Source organism: Bicyclus anynana, chromosome 11, assembly GCF_947172395.1.
Source record: "Bicyclus anynana chromosome 11, ilBicAnyn1.1, whole genome shotgun sequence".
NCBI classification, from domain to species: Eukaryota; Metazoa; Arthropoda; class Insecta; order Lepidoptera; family Nymphalidae; genus Bicyclus; species Bicyclus anynana.
Window position 1 is genome coordinate 8,338,361 of NC_069093.1, and position 22,389 is coordinate 8,360,749.

The window sequence follows — 22,389 nt, forward strand, 5'->3', positions numbered from 1 at the left end:
TACAGTAGTATCGCTGTAAAAATGGCGTAACTTCTCCCGTTTTCCAAACATTTTCCTTTACTGCTCTGTTCCTATTGATCGTAGCGTGATGAAAAGTATACTATAACCTGTCCAGGAGAATGAAGAATAATTATACAAAGTTTCGTTAAAATCCATCGAGTAGTTTTTGTTTCTATAACGAACAGACAGACAAAAATTTTACAGATTGTATTTTTTAAACGTAAACGCGAATTTCAAGGAATTGAAATAGCGCCATCTAGTGGCACTACTGCACAACTGTTTAAATTCCTTAGAAATTCGCGTTTACGTTTACGCGATCGTCACAGTATGCACCGCACTGCATAGTTCGTGAATGTATTTTAGAATGTTCCCTTATCGAAAACTAAGTTTGTGCTGGAGGTAGGATTGTCTACTCTATTTCTCAAGATGTATAAACATATGTATATTTAATATAAATCACAGCCGATAACTGATATCTTTCAACGATAACTACATCGTTGACAATCAGTGTGCCTAGTGGGAGTTTTCAATATTTTCATACTGTTACTATCGCGTTAATGTAAACGCGAACTTATATGGAATTGTAACTGCTGTGCAGTAGTGCCACTAGATGGCGCTGTTTCAATTCCTTAGAAATTCGCGTTTACGTTATCGCGATCGTCACAGTATCAAATTGCCACTATAACGTCTTATGTCAGGAATTTTTGGAGGCTTTTTGTGATCTGCAGGTAAAGGGCCTGGCTGGAGGCAAAAAGAACAAAAATCGGGAGATATAATAAAATTTTCTTTTATTTTAAACAAAATAATATAGTTGCAGACAACCGAAACGCTGTCATTCGGCATGAGGCGCGCGAGACGGACGCGGACCCCGCGCGGGAACATAAAAGGCACTACGGGGCGGGGCGACCCCGTCCGACTACTCCCTCACTACACTCGTCAACAAATTAACTATAGCAAGAGGTGAACCGAGTTGGGGCACGACCCCGTCCGACAACTCCCTCACTACAAGCGTCGTTGACAAAATTAACTATAGCAAGAGGTGAACCGAGTTGGGGCACGACCCCGTCCGACTACTCCCTCACTACAAGCGTCGTTGACAAATTAACTATAGCAAGAGGTGAACCGAGTTGGGGGACGACCCCGTCCGACTACTCCCTCACTACAAGCGTCGACAAATTAACTATAGCAAGAGGTGAACAGAGTTGAGGGACGACCCCGTCCGATTGCTCCCTCACTACAAGCGTCGACAAATTAACTATAGCAAGAGGAGAACCGAGTCGGGGACGACCCCGTCCGACTACTCCCTCACTACAAGCGTCGACAAATTAACTATAGCAAGAGGAGAACCGAGTCGGGGACGACCCCGTCCGACTACTCCCTCACTACAAGCGTCGACAAATTAACTATAGCAAGAGGTGAACCGAGTCGGGGGACTACGTTCGTCTCACGATTTGTCCACTGATATACACAAAATATTGACAATAACATATTTTCGCCTCGGTCGTAAAAAACTGATTATATTAATAAGCAGATATTTTATACTCCTTAATAACGTCCCGGGATGCATCGATGTTATTCATATTTCATAAACGTTGTCGTGTCTCGTTTGGTGTAAGTACTTCGTGTTTTCATGTTAACTTTATATAATATTAAATTTTAAAACGAGGATGGATTAACAAATCGCATCAAATCGGTAATTGTGATAAGGTACATGACTGTCTAAAGCTTTGTATGTTTGTATGTGTAAGCCGTAGTGGAAACACTGATGAGAGCTATATTGGTCATTACAGCATTCAAATATCATCTATTACCATACTTTTATAAAAAATATTGCAAGTAACATAATCAATTTAATCAAACATACATAATAGTTAAGATCTACGCGAATGTTTCTTAGTAAAAAGATGATATAAACAAATATTATGTTATTATTTATATGTAAGTATAGCAAGTTATTTGAAATAAAACAATCTTGCATTAAAAATATGGGGCCCAGTAATATAATTACTAATAATTCATAATATGTGAAAATATAGGGTTTCACCATAGTATTGTTAGAATGACCATAATGAAACACCATTGAATTGAGCACAGCTCATGTTACAGCACAGAAATAAATATAAGGCATACCATTTTATAAACTGTGTGCCTAGTGGGAGTTTTCAATATTTTCATACTGTTACTATCGCGTTAACGTAAACGCAAATTTATATGGAATTGAAACAGTTGTGCAGTAGCGTCACTAGATGGTGCTGTTTCAATTCCTTAGAAATTCGCATTTACGTTAACGCGATCGTCACAGTGTCAAACTGCCACTAGGCCCTCAGATATGCTGATAATAAGTGATATGATGGTCACCCTAACAACAATACATGAGAGCTTCATCATACATTATCAGGACACCATTCTGTACATTTTTATAACAATTGCAACTCTATCGAAGAGCTGTTAGTGATCATCCCAAGTTACGGACAATTCCCAATATTGGCATGGGAGTTACAAATGGGACAATGGGATAACAGACCATGACAGAATAACAATGGTACAAAAACATACAGCATAAACCTTCAAGGCAGTCAATGTTTCATAGTGCTCTTATTATTTCATGCTAGCAATATTTACTAAATGCTTATTTTGCCCCTTGAATTACGTTACATAAATATTATTAGTGTTTTATAAATGTTGTTTTAACACATTGCTTTACATAAACATTTGCCATTGTTATCCAATCCACCTACCAAGCGACAAGTTATATTACATTGTGATGTGCAAATGTACAAAAATATCATTTTATAATATAAAGCATCATTACGGAGTAGTGCATACACGAAATAAGAGCACGTAGAACACCTACCATTGACAATTAGACACAATAAAATATATTTTTTTTACAAATAAATAAAATTTATCTTTCGTAAAATGTGGAAAAAAATTGTCTATGTGACAGCGACGCTCGACTTTCATTAGGATTTCTCTCAATAAGTTAAGCATCGCTTACCATAGACAAATATATATTTTTTACAAAAAAATTTAGTTTCATAATAAAAATTAAATTTAAACAAATAAATAATACTAAATAGTTGTGTGTTGGTCAAAACGTAACTATTTATTTATAAGTTTACACAATATGAATCGCAACAGTTCAACAAACCTTATTGCTTTATTTATATTACAATATCAATTTTTTATCTGTTAGTCGTACAAACTTTATAAGTCAAAAATGCATGTCACTGCAATAAATTGGCTCTGACAATATTTAACGTTGCTAGCGTAACTTGTATCTATATTTAGTTAAAAAGAAAAAGCACTAAGTTATTGCATTCGTTTTACGAGACAATCGTGTGATATCATTATGAATGAAATACATAGTAAATATATTCCAGAAGATATGTTTTACACAAAAGCGTATACAACAACATTCAAGGTTTTTACAATATTGAATACATAATATGTGAATCTCTTACTTTTATTTTTATTCCGATGGGAATATAGGGATTTTTAGCATACCATTGGTGAAAGATATCCAAAAATTAGTTAAGTGGTTTAGCAACAAACAAATTCACTTATCTATGCGTCTGATAGATGAACTTTGTTATGAATATATGTATATGTGGCCCAACAACACACATTGGAGCAGCTTGGTGGATCGAAGCTACATAACCCTTTTCTATGGAGTTGGGCCTGGCCTTTTGAGCCGTTAAAATGGGCTGACGATAACGAAGAATTATGTATTTCACTCATAATAAATATTCCCACCGTCTCTCATCTATGTAGTTAGCTGTATGTGTATTTTGCTCAATGGCAGTGGCCGCAAACCGATATACTCCGCGAGGACTAGCTTCTCTATAATTCAACAAACACCGACGATGAAGCGACACACTCGAGCTCTCACATAATATCCCAAAATTCAGAATTACATATTACATGCATTCTCCGATGATACAGCTTTTGGAAAGGCCTATCCTAACTAAATTATGAGTCATAGTGCCAAGTTTACTCGATTACTTTCAGGACTTTGCCGATCGCGATTGTTTTATCTGTAAAAAGAAAAAATAATTTAATTAGTATTAACTCAGCGTGTATTTCTTTAATTTTCACAAATACCAATGGAACCTTCACTCCCGACCATTTTTATTTACTTTCATGGGTACCGACCACTTTATTTTTTTTCATGGGTTGCACCGGCTTCACATGTTACTTGTAAAGACTCATTTTGGTTACTCTGTGATGAGGGTATATTTTTCTTATGCTGAGTCTTGTACTATTTCCGTACTTGCATGCATGCATACAATTTATGATTAGGCTGCATTATTATTCAATTCGTTATTTTACTAGTTTGACAGGTAAAATCCTGACCATAATTTAAACAATTTTACTTATCAAAATCGACTGTGACTATGAGATTAATGATATGAAAACCAATTATGATAACTTTACTTTCAATCCATTTAGAAATGGTTCGTTTTTGAAACCTTTGAAATATTATTAGCAACATTTTGTACATAATCTTCAACCTTAATTTATTTTTAATAAAATGCACATTAATTTACCATAACAATGCTCATATCATAACAATGTAGATAATTTCTCAAGTTGAAAACTTTCTTAATCGTCTGCTGTTGTTTGAAGTGTTTGTTAAAAACACAGCACAACAGACAACAAGCTAACATCTTTAGAGGTCCACCATATTAGATTCAAATGGCTAACTTAGTAGTGTACTGGTAGGAGAAAGCTTTATGTGAATGAGCGTTTCTAAGGTTTGGTGTTCCAATCTGAAGTGTAAATTACAGGCATATAGAAAGAAGAAAGAAAAAAGCTTTATTTTATTAAAGAATTATGCCACACAACACAATTGCTCTCACTTATGAGACTTGAACACCTTGGCCTTGACCTTGACCTTGGGTTTAATGTCACAACACAGCACTTCATGTTCCTTGCATTTACTGTGAAGTATTACTCTGTTTAAGTGCAATGGTTTTCTTATTCAGACCTTTGGACTTGTATTGCACTCAAATTCACCAACAACAGATTTTCTGTCGTTGTTTGAAGGGGATGAGGTAAACTCACACATCACACATAAAAATATATATCCCATGTCCTTTCACTACACTCAACTATAAATTTAAATCGTAATAAACAATTAATTGAAATATAAATATAAAACACAATAAAACATAGATTTTATTTGTATAATCATCTTGTTAGATCGTGATCATATACTTTTGACAGAAGGGTAACATCTAGTGAGGCAGGTCCTATGGTAATTGCTCTGAGCTTTTCCACATACATTTTCTAAAGTTACTCATGCTTTGTCATGCAAACTAAACATCCTTAGTCCTTACTTTAAACTCAAACGTTTTGAATGATGAATGATGAATATACTCACTTTCATCTCTTAACGTGAACCTGCCCATCTGAGCAAACTTCTTGAAAGGTTCGAGGCAGATAATGCCCGCGCACTCTATCCTCATGATGGCCACTTGGTCTTGCTTCACGAACCGCGGCCGCGTTTTAGATTTCTCTCCAGTCTTCTTGTCTACCAAACAGATTAACGCCTGCAAACGATAAAGAATAGATAAATTATAATTATAAATAACAATACACAATTATACACATAAGATTAAATTTTTATTTACTCTTTTTAAAGTTTCTTTGTGAAGTTATATTTGTAACTCTTATACTATGGTTGACTTCCAGGAGGCCTGCATGAAACATTTCGCAAATTTTCTAATCAGAAAGGCTGAAGCTTCAAATGCCGCTTCTGTTTTAACATACTACAATCTAAACATGCAAAAGTTATAAACTATAAATAAAATACAAAACTCCTTTTTTATTTTTAGTTAAACGTTTATAACTTTTGCAATTTTTGCGAGCTACCTTTAAATTTTGTTTTTAGGAAGGAGAAAAGGTTTTGATCTAAAAGGCACTTGTTTACTACACTATTGAGTTTGAATAAGATTTTATATTTTCATTATTATTTATAATATTAATTCATCATTATCAACCTCAGACCAATTATTGTATAGGACCTCTGCCTTGCTAGACGTTACTTTTCTGTCAAAGTAAATGATCAACGATCTAATGCGATTATAAAAACTGTTTCCATAGAATCGATGTTAAATAGTTGTAATCGTGTTCGTCGGTTAAAGAGCTCCGTAAAAATACCTTTTTGTGTAATTGAATTGTGTAAAAAACGGGTAAAAACGTCTAGTTTAGTAAAAGATATATACCAAATCTAAGCTCGTTTTCCTCAGAAAACGACAGACAATCTTGTTTGTGACTATGAGTGCGATACAGGTCCTTCTATAATAATTGGTCTGAGTTATCAACATCTCTTCTCAGAATGAGACAGGTTTAGGCATTAGTCTAATATGTCTCATTAATAATAGTCCACCACACTGACCCAATGCGGAATGGCAGACTTCACAAACGTAGAGAATTAGATAATTCTCAGGTATGCAGGTTTCCTCAGGATGTATTTTCTTAAAATGCACACAACTAAAAAGTTGGAGGTGCATGCCCCAGAACCAGATTCTGACCTACGTCCTCCGGGATCAGAGGCAGAGGTTATATATACTGGTTATCACAGCTCTATATTTACATTATTATTATTATTTTTAATCTACTATTGGAATTAATATAAATAGTTTTACCTTAACAGTAATTTCTTCAGCTGCACAATGTATGTGCATGACGGCAGAGTATCCCGCACAGATGATGGACTTGTGCTCCAGTATCACCACTTGGGCATCAAATACCTGGAACACATTTCATTTTATAAAACACAAACGAAATACACAAAATCATTTTGTAATTGACTAAAGAATTGTTTTGATATATCTGTTGCAGCATTGATAACGCCTTTTGCAATTCAATTTCCTTAGCTCGAGTTAGGTCTGGTGGTAGGCATTAATAGGCTAATTGACACTTTTTTTAAATGGTCTTAAATTGTTCATTATCATTATACTATATTCAAAAAATTCATTATATTTTTTCGAGATGTGAATAACTAAATTTTAATTATTAAAAATTTTTTTTTTGACAATATGTGCCATGTGTCTCATGATGTCACTTTCAAACTAAATCTTAACCAAGCAGAGTGCTTGAAAATTATTAGTTAATAATTAGTTTGACGTTTATTCCTTTAGTGAGATCAAGTAACATCGTGACATCACAAAATTAACAACAAATGCGTATTTGATTTCCAGATACAAGAAGCGACTCCTTATTCGTCCTAATACCTTAGCAAACAGACTCTTACTGAAGACTGTCCGAGGCGTCTTAAACGTAAACGCATACTCGACCTGGACATTTGAAAAACAGGACGCACCAAATGAGCGCAGATTCCTAATGAGGATCGACCTCCACAAGACAAAGACACTCCCAACATATTTGTTTATAGTCTTAGGACTGATCGCAGATTGGCCGTACAAGAAAAAGAAAAAAATGCGTTTTCGAAGTTTGGAAAAAATATGAATTATTATTGATTGAATTGATTTTTTATTTTTTTATTATTTGATTGAATATTCATTATTGATAATAGCGGCTAAAACAAAACCATTTGTGTGGGAACATTTGACTGTTATAGTGGTGTCTTTTATGCAAGTTTTTTATATACAGGGTGATGTGGCGTATTTCCTATAACTCTAGGGTTCATGTTCATGTTCCTTGAACATTTTTATTTGTGAGTTCTAAAATTAATATTTTCAGGGTAAATAATATTTCTTTTGTAAATAAGTCTCAAAATGTATCCTTATAATTATGACATAGCCAAGGTTACGTATTTTAAAATGCAAGGATAGATAAAGGCGTGTGTTACATGGATAGTCGGAATTATTTGAATTACTTTGAAAACATGAAAGTTTTTTTTTTAGTTAGAAAAATATTAGTTTTGAAGTTCAGCTCCTATAAGTGAACTCGTCAACACCTTGAAGTTATGGGAAATACTCCAGAGCACCCTGTATAATAGAAGATTTTTATAACTTGTTGACAAAATATCCTTACTCTGCCAGTTGTGATGGGGTCCCCAGTGTCGCACAGCACAAAGCCAGGGGAGACATCCTCTTCTTCAATTCCTTTGAGTTTTACTTTGACATTTTCACCGGGACCAATGGAAGTTACCTCAATATCATCAGACCATAACTGGTCAACTGTTACTTGAACCTGAAATATACAAGGTTTATACATATTATCCTACTAATATTAGAAATGCGTTGCGAAGTTTGTATGGATGTTTGTTACTCTTTAACGCCGCTACTACTGAAACTATTTGTCTGAAATTTGGAGTGGAAATAAATTTTACTCTAGATTAACACATAGGCTACTTTTCATCCCGAAAAAACTGAAATCCACGCGGACGAAGTCGCGGGCATCCGCTAGTTATACGTAAATGCGAAAGGTCACTCATCACGAAATTTCGAAAACCGCTTGACATACAAAGATGAAATTTGGCAGGGAGGTAGTTTGTAGTTATTACATGCCCGCTAAGAACGGATTTTGCAATAGGGCCAGGTTAAGAACATCCAAGGACGAACAAAATCGCGGGCGTCTGCTAGTTATCAATTAAGGGATATTTTTTTTGTAGAAAGAAAAAAATTATGAAATATCCTGACCCAGGCCTGAACCGAAGCTACATAGGCACTGGACTGATGAGCAGTTATTTTAATCTAATTGAGTTTTAATTAAATTGGGCAATATTTTGGGCAAAATTTTTATCCAAACCCAAATTTTTACTTTGTTAATTCGCATTTTCAATATATTTACTTACTCGATTGGGCATAAGGAACAGGGTGCTCCCTTTGCGCGTCATCCCCGCCTCCACCTTGCCCATTAGCACCGTGCCCATGTCCTTGTATTTGTCCACAACGGGCATTATGAATGGTCCGTCCATCTTGCGGTTGAGTGATGGCAGCTCGTCAATCAATTGAATGAATGATGAACCACGGTACCAGGGACAGATTTCTTCAGTTACCTATTACAAATAAAATAATAATTATAGGAATTAAGAATTATACAATTCATTTTAAATATTAATTAACTTAAAAATTTTTAGGAGTATTTGTAAGTGAAACCTAGTAAAGATTATAGACATATGATTGTAAGCAAAAAACGAATCTATACTAATTTTCTAGAGGCAAAGTTTGCAAGTTTGTGACAATGTAGGGTAATCTCAGGATATACTAAACCAATTTAGAAATTTCGTTTAGTTACCAATAGAACGCCATGTTTGTCATAGGCTATATTTTAGGTATATATTCCCACAGGAATTAAAACTATGCAGGTTAAAATGCAGGGTGTATAAACTATTTAAATAAAAAGTAAAAAGGTCAATATTCAAATATAATTAATTTAACAACGTGAACTTCCGGTTTACGCGTTGTCAAGCGAACAGTGTGTGTTACATCGTGAGTGTTTAAAAAAACATATCGAGAGAAATATCAACTACCACAAAACTTGAGCGAGTGAAAACAACAAAACTTAACTGGTGAAACATAATAATACCAAACATTCCAGGATAAACTCAGTTTTTACTAGTGAAAAGTGCCAAAAAACGATTACAGTGCTATATAAATCCATAACTACGGTACATATATCTACAACGTGTATTTCCGGTGTACACTGTTTACAGCCGTCATAGACAATAGACATTGATATCTGACGTATCGTATTGGTGTTGCTACTACAAAATATAAATCTACCAAAGAAAAGTGTTGCCGACCCTAAACAAGTGTTGCCACTACCAAATAAAACCTACCAAAGCGGGGAAAATCTAAAAAACTGAAAAATGGACCAAAGTCAAATGGATACTTTGATTTTAAAAATGAACCAAGCTTTTATAGTGAGAACGGAAGAAATTAAAGAAGAATTTTCAAAACAAACCCACGCCCTCACTGAAAACTTCAATAAAACCATGGGAACTACAATAGACGAAAAACTGAACCCTTTAATGGAGGAGAACAACAGACTCAAACAGGAAGTGCTATTTTTGAAGGAAAAAATTCATAACTTGGAAAAAACTGCGAAGAAAAATAATATTATTCTCCACGGCGTTGAGGAGCGGGAAGAGAATCACTCTAATCTTATGGAGGTGGTCTTGAAAACCCTTAACGACATGTCAAAGGCTGCGAAAATAGAAGACTTTGACAAATGGGAAATAAGCGAGACTTTCAGGCTGGGAAGAAAAGACAACAAGAAAAAAAGACCGATATTAATAAAACTTACCCTGACCTGGAGAAGACTTGCGATCCTACAGAACAACAAACACTTTCCAGATAATGTGTACGCTACGGAAGACTTCCCAAAGGATGTCCTGCAAGTCAGAAAAGAGCTAAAAGCAGCTCAACAAGACGAGATAAAGAAAGGAAACTTGGCTATTATACGCTACGATAAACTCATAATTAAAAAAAATAAGCCAGGGAAAAGTCAAGATAAACGAAAACGCTCGCCCACAAAAACACCAGAAAACATACAATTAAATAGAGAGGGAGATAGCCTAACGGCTCCAAACAAAATAAACAGAGCAAACAAACTCGAATTCACAAGTCGTTACAGAACAAACACACTATCTGAAACTCAAACTCCAAAAAACTAAATTTGCACGCTAAGAACCGGAAGATCATAACTGACACAACTAAAAACACAACAAACAAAGCAGCAAAAGATCCCAATCCGGCTGATCACCGTGGGATGTCCGATCAAAACCCTCCAGCTAGGAAAAACAACAAAAGATGTGAAACATTACAAATCGCAACCCTAAACACCAGAACACTTAGAACCCAAGAAAGCCTTCTAGAACTTGAAGAAGCTCTGGAAGAAATCAACTACAATATACTAGGCATCAGTGAAATGCGAAGAGCAGGCGAAACGATAGAAGAACATGAAAAGTACATATTATACCAAAAAGGAGAACCAGGCGGTCAAAAGGGAGTAGGTTTCCTAATAAAACAGTCTCTAAAGAAACACATACGAGAATTGATTGGAATTTCCGACAGACTAGCGATACTCAACATAGAAATACCAGGATACAAAAAGCAATGGTCGATCATGCAAGCATACGCGCCAACCGAACAATCTGATGTGGCAGTATTAGAGTCTTTCTATGATGAGATGTCACGAGCAATAAGGACCAACGCCGATAAGCACATCCTACTTATGGGTGACTTCAATGCCCAAGTTGGGGCCCGACAAAATAACGAAGAATATGTGCTTGGAAAGTTCGGACACGGAAAAAGAAGTCGCAATGGCCAAAAACTAGTTGAATTTCTCATGGAACATAATCTCACAGTTCTTAACTCAACTTTTAAGAAAAACACACGAAATAAATGGACTTGGATCTCACCCGATGGTTCCTATAAAAATGAAATTGATTATATTATAAGCAATCACCCTAAAGCATTCACTGACACAAAGGTCATAAACAAGCTAAATTTCAACACAAACCATAGAATGGTGCGCTGCTCATTAAGAACGAAACAGATCAAAACACCGAGACATCACATGAAAAATCATAGATATGAACAGAAAGTGCTTCCGACCCTTGTAGATGAAAACCACTTTGAAGAAATCAAAAAGCAAATTACAAACGAAGGATTAGACCCACTAAAAAAATATGAACTTCTAGAAAATAGACTTAAAACAATCAACATTTACAGAAATCAACAAAATAATAAATACCAACTAAGCGATTACACCCTACATCTATTGAAGGACCGAAAAGATCTAATATCAAGCAAACAGCGAAAGGAATCAATTAAAAAGATAACAGATCTAAGTAAAAAAATAAGGGAAAATATACGAAAGGATAGGAAAAGAATAAGACTTAAGACTTTAGAACGCCACATAACGAGGACGGGAGGAGTGAAAAAGGCGCTGAAAGAACTAAGAGAATCAGGGAAGGAATGGATACCTAGGCTTAAAAGGAAAACAACAACTACTTCGAAAAGAAAGGATATCAAGGACCTAGCCACGCTCTTCTACAGCCAGCTCTATGCCACACAAACACAAAGTCACAATGCAAAGACCAAACAGAGTGGCACACTTTTGGAGCCGACGCGGGTAAACCCTGAGGAACCAATACCTGAAATATTACAATGCGAGGTTGAGAAGTCAATAAAAAGCCAAAAAGCAGAAAGATCTCCAGGGCCGGATAGAATAGCAAACGAGTTGCTAAAGGGTACAATGGAAGAACTGGTTCCTATCCTTACAAAACTATTCAACGAAATCATAATAAAATGCAAAATTCCAGAGCAATGGACCAAATCCCACATTATTCTACTGCATAAAAAGGGTGATAAAAACGACTTGGAAAACTACAGGCCAATCAGTCTGATGTCTAATGTGTACAAAGTATTTGCGAAAATAATACTTGACAGAATCACTAAAACTCTGGACGAACAACAGCCAGTGGAACAAGCGGGCTTCAGAAAAGGATTTTCTACAATCGACCACATCCACACTGTCAAACAAATACTCGAAAAATACACGGAGCATAACAAAAAAATATACATAGCGTTTATCGACTACGCCAAAGCCTTCGACAGTATAAGCCATGAATCCCTCTTAGACAGTTTAGATCAGCAAGGAGTACCCGCAGCATACATTGACATCATAAATATGATTTATAACAACAATAAAGCTAAAATCCAACTAGAAAGCTTAGGAAACGATTTTAAAATTGAAAGAGGTGTCAGACAAGGGGACCCTTTATCCCCCAAACTGTTTTCAGCCGTGTTGGAAAGCGTTTTCCGCAACTTAGAATGGGAAGACTTCGGAATCAATGTTAATGGTAAAAAACTTAACCATCTCAGATTCGCAGATGACCTCGTACTATTTGAAGAAGATCCAATCAAACTCGGGTGCATGGTTTCGAATCTACATGAAGAGAGCATTAAAATCGGACTCAAAATGAACACAAAGAAGACCAAACTAATGACGAACAGTACTGAGGTCAACATCGGCATTGATAACAACCCATTATTGTATGTGCAAGAATACACATACCTTGGACAAGTTGTTACCTTCAGGGACCAAATGACTAAAGAAATCAGCACGAGAATTGCCGTTGGCTGGAAAAGATATTGGTCCCTGAAGGAGATAATGAAATCCAAGGAACTGAGCATGGTAATTAAGAGGAAGGCCTTCAACACGTGTATCTTGCCATGCCTAACATACGGCTGTGAAACCTGGGCGCTCACCATGGCTCAAAGGGCTAAACTGGCCAGGTGCCAACGATCCATGGAGAGGAGCATGACTGGCCACAAGAAAAAGGATAGGGTAAGAAACACTGACCTTCGAACTAAAACTGGGGTCACCGATGTTTTAACTCGTGTCGACCAGCAAAAGTGGCGATGGACAGGCCACATGCTAAGGGACACTACGGGGAAGTGGAGCAGACTGGTGACGGAATGGTACCCTAGAGATGGCAGAAGGAATCGGGGTAAACAGTTCATTAGATGGGAGGATGACTTAAAGCTCACAGCAGGTCCAAAGTGGAGAAGGGTCGCATTAGAGAGAGAGCAGTGGAAGTCGCTGGAGGAGGCCTATGCCGAAAGGCACACTATGTTAAGAGATATTCTTTAAAAAAAAAAAAAATGAAAACAAAATGTATTGTATATATAATTGTAATTTCTTAACACAGAATAAAGGGCTTATTATTATTATTATTATTATTATTATAATTTAACAACCATTTATATTCTACTTTACTTTTCTAGTCCTAATTATTTCTTTGTGTTGTTCTATGTATTTGTAACACATGTATTCATGACCTTGCGGCTTCCCTTACATTTAATCCTATGTCTGCCTAGCTAACATAGGATTATTTTTACTCCAAATATAATAGTTATGATGACAGTTTTTAAATTGTATATAAATTAGGAGTATGCTAATAGTAAAGCAATTTTGTAAATGTAACAGGATATTTGCGGCACAGCCACAGATTCCTAAAAAACGCCCCATACAAACTTTTATTACAATAAAAGAATTTAGCTGATTTGAAATTTTATAATGTTTTCATTTATTTTGCAAACTTATTTACCCGAATGTCTCATTTAAATCAATATATTCAAACCTAGTCAACATTTCCATTCCAGCCATTCTTTAAAAGTCGCAGACATCTATTTTACACTATTAAAAAAAGCGAAAGTTTGTCTGTACTCGTATTATTACTCCTTTACGCCATAACTACTTAAACCAATTTGGCTAATACTGTAATAAAAATTGGTTTCTGCAGAATTTGTGAAAAAAAAAAAAAAACAGAAAGTCACAAAAACATAGATATACTGCTAAAATAAAATAAATTCAGACAGGTGCATGAATTCAATACAAAAATGACATCACCATGACTCAAACATAACCTTCATTTTGTCATTATCAGAATAGTGTCAATATTGATCGATATCAACCCATATTTGGCTCATTGCCGAGCTCGAGTCTCCTCTCAGAGTGAGAGGGGTTAGGCCAATAGTCCATAACACACTGGCCCAATGCGGATTGGCAGATTTCAGGCACACTCTGGTATGCAGGTTTCCTCACGATGTTTTCCTTCACCGTTTGAGACATGTAATATTTAATTTCTTAAAATGCACACAGCTGAAAAGTTGGAGGTGCATGCCCCAGACCAGATTCAAACCTACACCCTCCGGAATCAGAGGCAGAAGTCAAATCCACTGAGCTATCACGACTCTAGTGTCTATATGCCAATATCAAAATAAAATTTACTCACCCTTTCCAATAAACCTTGTCCAGTTTGCCCCGATACAGGCAAGAAAGACAAGTCTTTTGCTGGATTGAATCCCAGCTTTTTAAGGTATGGAAGGATTTTGTCTCGACATTCATTGTATCTGAAAAATAATTTCAATATTGTTATAAAGATATTTTTTATTACCAGACCAGCAAAACTAATTAATTCAACTTTGGCATTTGTGAAAATTAAATTCAATGTAAAAATGTCATCCAGCGCTTACTGGTAGATTTGATGTTTATTTTAATAAGTTAATTAAGGCCAAAATAGTGAATAGGCCAGCAGTTTGATCAATAGCTAAAATATCAAATCGAAAATTATTGTCTTTCTTTTGTCACAGATGATATTAGGCATGGTGATCTAGGAAACTAACTTTGCTTGGCTGTAGTATAGGTCAATATAACCTGCTGCAAAATATTTTTTGGACAGTGTACACTAGTCAAGGTTTTTCTGAAATTAATCAGGTAATAACGATCATATGAATTGTGTTGAAATTTAGTTAATTTTTTTTTTCTGGATAGGCTTGTGCTTGACTACAATCATGCCTGATGGTAAGCAATGATGAGGTCTAAGATGAAACGCGCTTGCCTAGAAGATGCCTATTCACTCTTGCCTTACCTGCAATTACTTAATGCCTTTACATTATTAATTAATGCCTGCAATTTATTACATCAACATCAATAAAGAAACTAGGGCTATTAGTTGATATAAAATCTATTTCATTTTCGACTTGCCAAAAGGAGGGTGAGTGACTAGAGAACAATGAGAGTGGCAAAGTCCTGTGTCGAAGAACAGCTTGCCTGCTCTGGTTTACTATTTTTTTTTTAATAAATTAAGTAGTAATGAAGCTATTTTTATTTTCATTTTATTTATTTTAGAAAAAAAATGTTTAAATCAGTATTATTACCTTTTTTCATCCCAGTTGACTGTGGGGTCATCCATTTTGTTAACAAGGGCAACTAAATGTTTCACACCGGCAGTCTTCGCCAACATAGCATGCTCGCGAGTCTGTCCGCCCCTGTCAAACCCAGTTTCAAACTCTCCTTTCCTTGCGGATATCACCTACAAATTACAATTCATTTATTTCAAGTAGCCTTAGCTTACAGCACTTTTGAAACATCCAGTTTGACTATTTGTACTAACTTTATCACCAATTTGGAAAGCACCTGCCTTGCAAACCGGTGGTAAAGTTTTTAAAAGAATGTCTCAAGTGTCAATATGCTCTTTTAAAATAATAAAATCAATTTACAGCAGCAAAAAAGCTGAAACCGGTAAGTGGCTCAAGTATGCCTCTCTGACTGAGAGTTACATATTTGTACCTTTTGCTGTGGAGACCCTTGGGCCATGGAGTCGCAGTGCCAAAAAATTGCTCATATTTGGCTCATTTTTTGCACAAAGGATCAGCCTGGCTGTCCAGCGCGGAAATGCAGCCAGTATTCTTGCCACCATTCCACGTGGGCATGATTTCTATAGTTATTAGGATAAGTTAGCCTAACTTCCTTAATGTATTCTTTCTCAATAAAAAAAAATAATAAAAAAATACTGTAGTTAAAATAATTACAATTTCTTTTACTCTTACTTCATGTGTAAAGGTGGAAGCTCATCCAGTGGCCTCCAAGCATCTTATCTTGTATAAAAAATAATAGGTTGAATGATTGATTACGTTTTCAACAAATATTAGCATATATCAGGTTGTTATCACTAGTTTACAACTTGATTAGATGTCAAAAATTAATTATCTATGTCCACTATTATAAGCCTCAATAGCTCTAGGTCCTATTGTATATATTGTGATATTAAAAAAAATCCATGGTTCCTGTGGGATTTGTGAAAAACTGAATACCACCCGGACGAAGTCGCCGGCGTCCGCTAGTATTTATTATAAAACGGAGGGATATATCCTTTAAAACAAAAAAAAAAATTAAATCGGCCCAGGCGTCTTCAAGTAATCTGTGTACATACATAATAAAAAAAGAAAAACATACCCGTCAAATTGAGAACCTTCTCCTTTTTGTCGGTCGGTCGGTAAAAACACGGCCAAAACTCGCGTGATACAACGTCGGAGTATGCCAGACTAATTTCGAACCAATATATATCAGCCTGATGTATCATATGTGTATTTCATAATAATTTATATGAACTACTCTCACGATAGTTTAAATTCTAAAATAATCTGTTAGTTACAGTAAGGTGTACTCACAAGCACCGCCAGGTCCGCCTGCGCCGCGCCGCCGATCATGTTGGGTACGAAACTCTTGTGCCCGGGAGCGTCGAGTATAGTGAAATGCTTCTTGTCAGTCTCAAAGTACGCTCTGCCCACTTCCACAGTTTTTCCTTTGTCTCGTTCTATGTAAATCAAAGTACAATAAGTATATAATTATATTTAAAAAAGAACGCATAAATTACACAGTGGATAGGGTTAGTTTTATGATAAAATAAAAATAGAAAAATACATTTTATTAATCGTATTCAGAAGAAAAATAAAACTTTCAAAATCAGACTATAAACAGATCTCAAACTGGCAGGCAGCCTGCTGAGCTTTTGGAGCGAGGTCGGCTGGTTGGAGTAAATCCAGCAGGAACCTACACCTAAGTACCCACATACAATGGCCAAAGGGAGACCTTCCCCCCTAGCTAAGAGACACTTCGATTCTCTTTCTACGATCACTAACGCTTCGAAAACTAGAAAGATGTATGGGAATCACATTTGCTATCGACAGGGCACGTGTTCAAGATCTGTCATTCTTATACATTTTTTTTTGTTTCAAAAGCGTTGGCAATCATATAAAAAGAGAATCGACGTGCCACTTGGTCTGGGGGGCTGACCCTGTAGCGGTCCATTGAAATGTACACTATGACGATAAGTCTGAAAGAGTCAACGTTTGTTAATATGAAAGTTTTATTCAAATTAACAAACATAATTTATATCTACTCTCTTTAGCTATAACGATAGGGTACTTTCTTAGAAAAGAAAGAAAATAATTATACCTTCTTGATTGGTGTCAAGAGCCCAGGACAGGTACCAAGACTCTCTAGATTTCTCTCTGGCTTCTCGTTCATATTTCTCTAAAGTTCTCTTGTCAACCATTCCAGTAAGAGACATTATTTGACCACCAATTGTAGACTTCCCAGCATCTACAAAGTTATTATTACTTCATTAGTAAATATTACTGTATACAAAAGATGAAAATATGAAAATATTATGAACATTAATTATACTCCAATGCATACACATAATGTACAGTAGAGACTCAATTAACCAAACCAATTAGGTATACAACTTCCTTTGAATATATTGTTATTTGTTACACTTTCAATAGAATTAAGTCACTATTAACTAATGCATTTAAAGAAAACAAAGATTGTCAGGATGGCTCTAAAATTGGAAAAGCAAACAAAAATATTTTAGCATTATAGATTAAATCTTTAGCCTCCTTACATTAAATGTGATATTTTTCATTATGAGAAATACAAACATAAACACACAAATAATTAAATAATTAAGTAGAACTTTATCTTTTTTCTTTAAATTTGACAAACCAATAATTACAAATCCTTCTAAACAGAGGTCAGGATAACTGAGTATTTACTGTAATAAACAACTCTAAAATAAAAGTAAATTTAACTTAAACGCAAAGCAAAACATGGACACAATATTATTAAAACCCAAATAATGAAGCCGGAGGAAATCGCTAACCTTAAGAGGACTCCAACTAGAGAAGATTAGGCTCAGTTGCCTAACCTTCTCTGAAAGAAAGAAGAAAATAGAATTAAATAGCAATATGTATATTATTTAATTATACATGCTTTCAACTTTAACAATGTGTTGTTTGTGTATTAACAATAATTTTTTCATCTATTGTTAGGGTTAATCAAGTTTATAAACCCCAATTTAAATCCTTATCATTTTGATGTTCAAAAACTGAAGTAAAATCCTAGTAGTAGTAGTAGTAGTATTTTCAATTAAATTTTGATTTGGTTGATGTTTTAAATAAGACTTTAACAATTGGTTGTTTCATTTACTCTTTTTAAAAGTAATTATAGTTATTGAGCTATTTCTACTGGTTTGCGATTTTGATATTACTTATACAGGGTAACTAATGGATAAAACAATGGTAGATACACCACCTAATTATCTAAAAGTAATTTGAATAGTTTTGAAAAAGTCCCTAGGGTGACCAAGTTACATTTTTCTTTCAGATTTTTTACCTACCGTAAAAAAATGTACCATTTGCTTTTTATTATCTATTAATTATGGGACACTGTATATCTCAATAAGTAGCAGACTCCGCGCAAATTCACGCTCATAGGAATACGGGGATAAAATATAGCCAACTAGTGGACCCCTGCTTAGAAATTAATGTAAACTTTCAACCTCTATTTCAACACTTTAGGGGTTGAATTTTAAAAATTCTAGAATCATATTATATTTCGTACTTTTTTAAGATTTATGAACAAATTTTTAAGAGTGTAACTCTAAAAACGAAGGACTTTCCATAACTTTCAACCTCTATCTCACTCCTTTCTATTTTATTTTAGGGTCTTAAAGTACCCTAAGTTTTGCTCCAAAGTCCCATTTACCATTATACCAAAATTCATCTTGATTGGTTCAGCCACTTTTCCATTTATAATATTAGTATTTCCATTTATAGATACGACTCAGGCATAGTGTAGCTTCCCAACAGTGAAAAAATTCAAATCTGTTTCAGAGTCTATTCAATGCAAACAATCAAACCTTTCTTTAAAAGTATAAATAGCAAAAGTGATATAATTACTTAGCAATGTACGAGTATACTACTGTTACGAAAACATTAATGATGTGTTACTCACCAACATGCCCAATGAACACAACATTTACGTGTTCCTTCTTGCTGCGTGTGTCTTCAACTCTGACTGGTTTCTTCTTAGGGATTTTCTTTGCAATTTCTCCATCCTCCTATGTTCAAAAGAAAATATTGAATAGAAGTAGCAGGTGAAACATTACTAAGTTCAATACAAACAGTAAATAATTGATTAATTTGAACCATTAAATTTTCTAGTATATAACAACCTATATCCTCCACTGAAAGTCCCATTAAAAATAGTTTTCAGTTAGAAAAATTTCATATAAAAACCGGCCAAGTGCATGTCGAGCCACTCGCAGTGTAGGGTTCCATAGATTAAATTTGTACTTTAAAACCTTAATAATTAAAAATACCAATAATGATATCTTTCCATGTAGGGAAGGAACCCCAAAATTTTTTTATATTTACTTTTTGCCACTTAAAAGACGTAATTAATATACCTATCACTACCAAATTTCAGCTTTCAAGTTTTAACAGACACTGAGTTCACTGACAACTTTATCTTTTTAATGAACGAAGGAATTAGTATGCAATTTTCAATTACCAATTATGTTATTTAAGTAGGTAGACTATTACTTTAAATGGCAATTGCTATTTAACTGTTATAGTTTTCCTTGTAATTTCATTTTAATATATTTTACTTTTGAAATTTTTTTCACATATCCATCAACAACCGTTTAGCCAGTAGAGGGTGGGTACACTTGACTCTAAAAAAATTTGCTCTTAAAAATTAATATTTTACAAACTCCTAAATTGATAAGTATTGGTAGAAGACCCCTCACATCTTTTTAAGACATATGCAACGATACTCCGCACTATGAAATAAATGAGTAAAAAAATCAATCAAAGTTGTTCACATTTTTTAATGAACATACTCATGCTAATTTACAGCTTTTTAGTAGTAATAGTTTCTGTGCTAAACTGCAGACGGACGGACTAATGACAGGGGACAGACAGACAGACAGACAGAGAAGGCTAAACTATAAGGATTCCTTGTGGACTTTGGAACCCTAAAAAGATTGTTTGTGTTTTTGTATCATGTAAATAACTCTAAGCACTCACTTGAAATCAAACACAGACACTTCTTTTTTATTTATATGTATTGTTTACACATTTGCCTTAGTTGCGACCAATGGCAATGGGTGTGTAAGGTTAAGGATTCTTTTTTTTATTCTTTTCAATCTCAACTGATGGTAAGTGATGATGCAATCTAAGATGGAAGCCAAATTTGGTAAAATCCTACTAGACCAGCTTTGGATACCTATTCTAATAAAGAACTGGCAGCAGTTGCAATAGAGATTTTGATCCAAGAGATGGTAATCGTCTAGCACCCACTTCTATTTAGCATATAAAAAGTACCTGTACATCAATTTCCTCATCATCTGCATCATTGTTTTCTTCCGGAGTAAGCAGGGCATCATCAGCTTCAGCTTCCCAACTGTCGGCCGTTGGAGACACATCAGAGGGAACAGGCAAGAGAGCATCTTCAGCAGCAGCCGGTGGTACGGGAGGCGGTTCTTCCACCCGGGGTGATGCGGATGCTGCTCTACCATCACCACTTTCACCACCATCACCACACCCTTCAAACCCAATCAATTTATTACTGTTCATTTTCTAGTCTAGAAAATAAAGATTAACAAATACCAGTAAGCAAAAAAAAAAATGTACACTGCTTCTGTCAAATGATATACATTGTTACAGATAATTTAGAACATCACTTATCATGTTTCACTTTCAAGTATATCTATATTCAACCTAATCAGTTGGTATCAACTTTTAGTACAATTTCACTATAACACTTAAAAACACAACATATGCATAGGAGATTATAGTGACAGACACTTTTTCATAAAAATTACACAATTAAAAATCCATTTAAACATAAATCCCTTTTATTACAAAAATAGAAACGAATTATACGCGGAGAGAAAGTTAGCTCTGAATAACTAAAGAGTCGGGCCGCGTGTCACGATATAACCCGTTAGAACTGGATTCAGAAAAAAAAGACACTACAAATATTTTCACAGAGGGACTTACTCTATAGTGTAACTTACTTTTGTTTGGTTGCTTTTAATATTAATAAGTGATTAGTCTCAACAAAAATGCCTAGTAAATAAAGTTAACGAATAAGATTGACAGGAGACTTACCGTTCAAGACAGGACTCTCTGCAGACGCAGAGTTCGAAGACCCGCTTTCAGATTTTTGTGGCGAAGAAGGAGAATCATCGCTCTCATTACCTTGTGAAGACTTACAAAAAGAAGGCACGAATTCCACGGCATTTACATTCAACGTGGAAAATTTTGTAGACATATCATTGGGATCTTTTGCACCTTGTTCACCTATAACGTCCGCTTGACTTTCCCAAGAGTCCGGAGCACCGTTATTGGACATTTTAAAAACGAGACAATGTAAAATTAATAAATAAGTCTTGCTTTTTAGTTATTTTTATAATTATTCGCGTTCTTTTCTCGATAGATCCGCGTGTGTCTTTATCTTGCACCGGAAGTTCATGGCAATTTGCCAAATATGTAATGTTACATATATTTTGATAAATAAATTAAACTACTATTTTATTTGACAAAAATAGACAAAGTAAAAATTTAATTTTTGTTATTGTTTAATAACTTAAAAATTGTAAAGATTTTGTGCGACAAATCACCTTCCAAAATTATTAGTAATACGTATGACTAGTCATTTCCTGTAAAGGTCTTGCCATAAAACAAAAAAAAATAAGTTTTATTGATAAGTGACTCAGATCAGTTACATAGGGACTTGTATCGCACACAAATTCACCAACATAATAGG

The 22,389-nt window shown here is 34.9% G+C and overlaps 1 protein-coding gene across 1 annotated transcript; it reads right to left on the reverse strand.

The window, feature by feature from the left end:
- Nucleotides 1-771: 771 nt before the first annotated feature.
- Nucleotides 772-22,166, reverse strand: LOC112048134 (eukaryotic peptide chain release factor GTP-binding subunit ERF3A). The gene is made up of 12 exons (XM_024085531.2): nt 21,732-22,166; nt 20,943-21,163; nt 19,570-19,675; nt 17,728-17,874; nt 16,941-17,086; nt 15,648-15,802; nt 14,723-14,840; nt 8,768-8,971; nt 8,005-8,163; nt 6,654-6,758; nt 5,387-5,555; nt 772-4,037 (listed from the first exon to the last, which is right to left on the reverse strand). Exons 1-12 carry the CDS (start codon nt 21,973-21,975, stop codon nt 3,994-3,996), a joined length of 1,818 nt encoding a protein of 605 aa, XP_023941299.1. The 5' UTR covers nt 21,976-22,166; the 3' UTR covers nt 772-3,993.
- Between the last annotated feature and the right edge of the window lie 223 nt (nt 22,167-22,389).